This window comes from Symphalangus syndactylus, chromosome 13 (assembly GCF_028878055.3).
Source record: "Symphalangus syndactylus isolate Jambi chromosome 13, NHGRI_mSymSyn1-v2.1_pri, whole genome shotgun sequence".
In the NCBI taxonomy this organism is placed as follows: domain Eukaryota; kingdom Metazoa; phylum Chordata; class Mammalia; order Primates; family Hylobatidae; genus Symphalangus; species Symphalangus syndactylus.
The window spans coordinates 104,073,407-104,079,749 of record NC_072435.2 but is presented as its reverse complement, the minus strand read 5'-3'; the positions used below and the strand labels follow the sequence as shown (position 1 = coordinate 104,079,749).

Here is a 6,343-nt window from a genome sequence, read left to right as displayed (position 1 = left end):
CAGTTACTTCACTCTTAGTAAAAAAAAAAAAAATCAGTAATTCATCCTTATCCACCTAGGTAGGCGGTTTATCCAACTTCTGGGTCTCTTGCCCATGGAAATCACCGTCTTGGATCTGCTGCTCTCCTAGAACAGTATTATGAATAGGGCTAAAGGTCAGAATACCCCCACTGCCCTTACTGACAGATGGGAACATCTCCCAAATAAGACAGCAAAGCCTCAAGCATTCATGTAATAAAATAACTTTATTAGAATCAGGAACTTGTTAAAATAATATCCTTCACATATAGCTAAAGTGCAAATTCTCTTGCTCTATAGTAGAAGCAAGCACATCTGTCAGACCTCCTTGGTGTGCTTATAAAACCAAGACGAGAAGAGTTTTAAGAAGTACCTCTGGCAGCGTAAGAGTATGAAAACATATTTTATAAAGGTTTGAATAATTATCATTTGGAGCCATTTCATATATCGTATATATCTTTTCACTTATTTTTCTTAACCTTTCAAAAACTACTCTGTGCTATTTATACAACTGAAGAACTGTATAAACTACTTTAGAGCAGTGGCCTCATTACTGTCAGGAATGGAATTACCAAATCAAAGAGACAGCACTGTGTATTCACCATCACTCACACACTGACAAAGTGCAGTACAGTGTTAGACATCATGGGCTCTGTCACTGGGAAAGGGACCCAGTGACTTCCACCACTCTGACTCTAAATAGCAGCAGTCATATTGGCACCTGTGCCATATGATTGAAAGAGAAGATTCTACTTCCATTGGATGACAGCTTGGAAACTCAGCCATATTACATAGAGCACTGCATCATTTCACAAGTTGCGAGAAAAATAAGGCCACTCCGAGGCAATCTCTTCTGCCTACCCAGGGGGATGGGACATGGGACAGTGCAAAGGCTGTGGAAAGGGGGTCCAGGCAGTAAGTAGATGAAACTCCAGGACCAAAGGGATGCAGCCTGGCCATGGCTGAAGGTTTTTGCTCCGTTCAGTAGAAACTGGTGCTCTAATTCATTATCAAAAATGCTTACTTGGTGTCCACGTGGCACTTGTTTTCTCAGGTTAACATCTGCCTACAGAAAACTCAGGCAGAGGGGTGAGGGCAGATGCCTACTAGCATAACACCTGGTTTGCAGCACGATACAGGTGGAATGACAAGCCTAGAGAATTTTAGACGAAAACATCTGGCCTGAGTTGCTACAAATGAAGTGTGAGAGAAACGCCGATACACAAAACCAAACTGCCCACTTGCCATGTTTCCCCCTCCAACATACAGCTTTTTATGGCTACCCCCGATTCTTAATTAGAAAAATAGTCTCAATATGGGAAAAAAAAAAACAGCTGCTGGCACTAAAGTTTGCAAACTATGGCTCAAAAAGTCTTCCTGGAGGTAAGGAATGTTGGCATTCATTTTCTCTTCTATGAAGTTTGCTTGGAAGTTAGTCACCACTAATCTAAACCTTGAGAAAGTGAGCTTTCAACCATTTCTCTCAGCTGCGACTTGGGTCTGACTTCCCAGTTGCAGTCACAGAACCTCTCAGCCTGTTTCAGAGAAGCACTTGGAGTTCTGTCAGTGGCTCTGGGCCCTATCCCACACCTCCTGGCCACTCCTCCACCTTAGTGCAAATTCTGCACTAAGTGTTCTGGTCACACGGTGGCACTGTTGCCCCTAAAGCGCGGCCACCAGCAAGACACAGCAGACACCACACAACACTGACTAGCTTGCTCCAAAGAAGAAAATAAATAGCTTGGTTGAATTATAAGTTATTTTAGAGACAAGGCTTCATAACTTAGTTTTTTTTTTTTTTTTTTTTAAACTAAAACATTTGGAGGTAAAGAATGTTTCTCCTTTTGCTTTAGGAAGTGACTAGGTTTCTAGAAATGCTGTTTCTTTTTTTTTCCTACCTCAGGACAGCCTTTGTCACTGAGGGAGGATTTCTAGGGTTAGGGCTTCACAGGAAGCGTCTCCTTGAACCCAGAGTGGTTGGGTTGGGCTTCTGGCAGTGCCACCGAGTACTCAGTTGTGGCAAAAAGCAGGGTGTCCAGGGTGGTCTCAGTACACTTGGCGATGAAGCGAATGAAAGGCCTCACGTCGCCCTCGTTGGCAGCTTCCAACACGTGGTAGTACTCGGACCGCTGCTCCTTGCGGATGGTGATGGGCGGGTAGCCCGCCTGCATGAGGATGAGGTTCATGAGCAGACGGGAGGTCCTCCCGTTGCCATCAATGAAAGGGTGGATGTAAACGAGTTTATAATGGGCTAAGGCTGCAAACTCCACCGGGTGCAGGTTCATGGCATCCTCGGAGTTGAGCCACTGTACAAACTCCTGCATCTGCTTTTCCACATCCTGCGGATGGGGAGGGATGTGGTGTCCGACCAGGACCTGTGTTGTCCGAAACCTGCCGGCTTCCACGGGATCCACGTAGCCCAGCACCCGCCTGTGGATCTCTAGCACATCGCTGATGGTGACGGAGCCGATGCGCGAAACCAGAGTCGTGTTGATGTACTTCATGGCCGCGTGCATGCCGATGACCTCGTTCTGCTCCTCCAGGCTCTTCCCGGGCACGGCATAGCGGGTCTCCAGGATGTGCCTGATTTCCGAGAGGGTGAGGGTGTTGCCCTCAATGGCCACTGTGTGGTAGATGTGATGGTAGTAGGTCTCCTCCATGACCCTGCGCAGAGCCGAGTTCCCCTTGGGGATGGACATGACCTTCTTCACTTTGCTGTCGATGATGCTGAAATACCTCTGGTCGATCTCCTCCACGAGCGGCAGTGTCCGATCGCGGTTGACCAGTGCTTTCTCATGGTAGGGTGAGATGGTCAATGCTCTGGTGTACAAGTAGTCCGCCTGGATGATGTCCTTGTCTTCTTCCGAGAAGATGCCAAACTCGGTGAGTGCGTCCACGAAGTCCGGGTCCATCTTGAGGGCGTGCATGAAGAGCTTTTGGGCTTTTTCCCGCTTGCCCTGGCGCTTCATCTCCAGGGCCTGGTTCAGGGCGGCTCTGGCTTCCAACTTACCTGCTGGAAGAGAGCCAAAGAAGCGCTGTGAGGGGGGCTAGGGGGCAGAGGACATTCAGGGAGGCTGTCACCTGTGCTGGTCTCTGTGGGAAACCATGATGACCAGCCTGGGTCCCTGGCCTTGGGGAGCTTGTTCCAGCCACGTCGTGTGTAGTCAACGTGCCTGATACCATTCTGTTCCCCCAGCCGTGTGGTGGTATGCCAGTCACTATCTGTGTGTCCCCAGAGCCACTCTGTATTCTGGGAGGCACCTCCTTGGCTTCCTAGCCTCCTGCCTTCTGGACATAGAAAGTTCTAGGCATTTGCTCTGCCTGGGCCCTCTCTGCTGGGCCTTTCCTGTTGGCCACAGCTCCCAGTGTAGGCCCTCTCCTACATCTCCAGCTCGTCCTGTGCTGGTGACACAGGTTCCTGCCCCTGCAGGCCCAAAGGTGTTAACAACTCCCCACTCTTCCTAGACCCTGGGGGCTTCACCATCCCGGGACTGTTCTTTAACTCTTTTAACCCAGTGGTTTGATTGTGCGCCCCAGGGGACATTTGGTGACGTCTGGAGACCTGGTTAGTTGTCATAACTGAGGAGGTATAGGGAGTGCTACAGGCATCTCATGGGGAGAGGCCAGGGATGCCACCACCATCTAACAATGCACATTCAGTCCCAACCACAGAGAACTGGTGGAGGTGGGGAGCCTGCTCTAGCCCTAGCCCTCCTGTCCTGGCCCCTCTCGGCCACCTGAGGATCAGCCCCACACATTCAACTTCCTTTAGTTCCTTGAATGCCACCAGGCTCTCTTACGACAGTTATGTCAGTTATGACAACTAACCTCTGGTCTCTGCCTGGAGTCCTTTTCCTTGGATGCCCTTCACCTTGGATGACTCCTACTTAACAACTGGGTCCCAGCTCAGGTGTCACTTCCTCCAGGGAGCCTTCCTGGTATGCTCCTACAGCCCTTTATGCTTCCCCATCACTACACTTGTGACACTGTCTCAGTCACGTCACCTTGTCTATACTAGGAGCTCAGGGCTGACTTGTTCACAATACCCCGATGCCCCGCATACAGGACACGACACACATTCTATGTCGGTCTGTCCAGTTAACAAGCATTGAGGAAGATGGCCAGTCTGTCTTACCTGGAGAGGCCTTGGTCTTGGCCACCAGCAGTGTCACGCCCCTGGAGGTGATGCTGAGCTCCGTGGACGGGCTGGTGCACTTGGTGGCGGCATGCTGCGCCCTGTCCGGTTTGCTCCTGAGCAGGTAGAGGCCTTTGAGCACAGCCAAGCACTGCTCCTCCACAGCCCCCAGGGGCAGCAACAGGGCCAGCAGGGACCCCAGCACCATGCTCAGCAGCGTCACCCACAAGAAGCGGCCCCAGACCGAGACCCATTTCGGTTCAGTTACCGCCATCACTGAAGCCATTGGCATGAGCATCATCTGGACTCAGGAGCGGGCCCTTTGCGCATGTCCACAGGCAGCTGAGAGAGAGCAGGATCTGCAAGGAGCCAAGAGTCGCAAGAGAAACAGACACGTTTAGGACATGGTGTGACTTCAGTCGGGAAGATGGGTTTGGAGACTTCTGCTCCTTTAGCTCACTAGAGAGATGGGGTGGGGGCAAGCCAAGGACTGGATCTCACTAGAGGAGGGACCAGCCTGGAAGGACTGGTGCCACCACCTGGGCAGTGTGAATGTGAAAATAACACTGCTGTGGTCCAACAATTAATGAGCACTTGCCATAATCCAGGCCGTGTGCTAAGCACCAAATGCCTCACATGGGTCACCTCCTGCAATCTTCAACGACTTGAGCTGATGTTTTCACCCCACTCTCCAGGTGAGGGAACTGAGGTTCAGAGAGGTGAAGTCCCTTGCCCAAAGTCTCGCCGGGAGCAAGTGACAGCCTTAGGACTTGAACTCAGGAACCCCACGGCTCTAAAGTGTCCCCCTTTCCATATATCCCTGTGGCTTCTGACCACAAACACCGGATTTGTGGACATATGTTAAACATTTGGGACACAAATGACTGACAAACACCCATGCAGATCAGCCACAGCAGTTCTGACGCCCAATCTTTGATAAGCACAATTGTTGGGTGGCCTCATTTATTGCCCTCGCCCTGATATTCAGCCACAGTGCCCTTCCCCTCTCTGGCCTTCCGTGTCTGGCCTGTCCAGAAGGGACTCCGCCAAGAGGATGAGCAGTTCGAGCATCTCGAAAGGAACTCAGGCTGTGGGCCACAGTGCTTGGCCTCAGTGACAACACGGCTTGCATCTGCTTGGGGCTGGCAGTGGGAGTGGAGGTGGGGCCAGGTATGCAAACACTATGCTAACAATAAGCACTTACTAAGCAACTATGGTGTGCTAGGTGCTGAGCAGTGTACTGGCCACGCATTGCCTCATTTCACCCTCATGCCACCCTATGAAGGAAGAGCTACCCCTAGCTCCATTTTACAGACAAGGGAAACCAAGACACAGAGAGCTTAAGTTAAATTCCAGAAGGCCCACAGGAGGTAAACAGAGGCATCCGGAAGGAAACCCCAGGGCCTCTGAGCCCGGTCCCCAGGTCTCGATTTCTACCTTATTACTAAGCAGGGTCTGTGCACATGCTCTGGGCTGGTCCTGACTTGGGAATGACTGATGGATCACGGGGTTCGGAGTCTTATGGGGAGCCTGGCCCATTGCCACAGAACATGTGAAATGGCTTGGGGTGCGCTTTAATAGGGGTGCGCCTGGAGTGCTGCGCGGGTCCAGGGGTCTGGGCGGACTTCCCGAGGGGACAGGCTCCTGGGCGGGGCGGTACAGGCAATGGGGAGGTTCGCCGGTGCCAGGGGTGTGTGCGGGGAAGGAGTGCGTTCCGGGAGGCGCGAATCTCTCCCCCACACTTCCCTAGAAAGGGGGAACTGAGGCCCGGAGAGGGGAGGGGACCGGTCTGAGTCCCCTCCAGGACTGCAGAGCCTCCCTTCCCGAACCCCGCCCAGGGCTCGCGGCCCCGCCGCACCCTTCCCGGTTCCGTCCTCTCGAGCCCCTAGGGCTTGCCCTCTTCTCACCGCGCGCAGCTTTCAGAACCCCAACCGCCTTCCCCGCACTCCCAGCACGGGGCCGCCGACTCCCGGGTCCTCCTTCTCCGCCGGCCTCTGGCCCCGCCCCCGGCGACTCGCCATTGAACCGCCCGCAGCCCTTGTCGCGGCGGATTGGCTTTCCCCTCTTGTCCTTCCCTCGCATTTCCGGGTTCCCGCGTCCGCGTCGGCTTCCCCGGGAAAGACGCGCCGTGGGCCACTCCCATTGGTTGTCGCTTGCGTTTGTCTCGTTCATGTAGCAGCCAATAAGCAG

At 52.8% G+C, this 6,343-nt stretch overlaps 1 protein-coding gene across 3 annotated transcripts; it reads right to left on the bottom strand.

The window, feature by feature from the left end:
* Positions 1–226: 226 nt before the first annotated feature.
* Positions 227–6,237, bottom strand: FICD (FIC domain protein adenylyltransferase). Of its 3 annotated transcripts, none has more exons than XM_055236342.2 (3): positions 6,061–6,237; positions 4,154–4,512; positions 227–3,031 (listed from the first exon to the last, which is right to left on the bottom strand). In XM_055236342.2, exons 2-3 carry the CDS (start codon positions 4,452–4,454, stop codon positions 1,956–1,958), a joined length of 1,377 nt encoding a protein of 458 aa, XP_055092317.1. In that variant the 5' UTR covers positions 4,455–4,512; positions 6,061–6,237; the 3' UTR covers positions 227–1,955. The 3 variants fall into 3 exon arrangements, with proteins under 3 accessions (XP_055092317.1, XP_055092318.1, XP_055092319.1); XM_055236343.2 differs by having other exon boundaries at positions 5,591–6,215; XM_055236344.2 differs by having other exon boundaries at positions 227–3,028; positions 6,061–6,215.
* Positions 6,238–6,343: the final 106 nt, after the last annotated feature.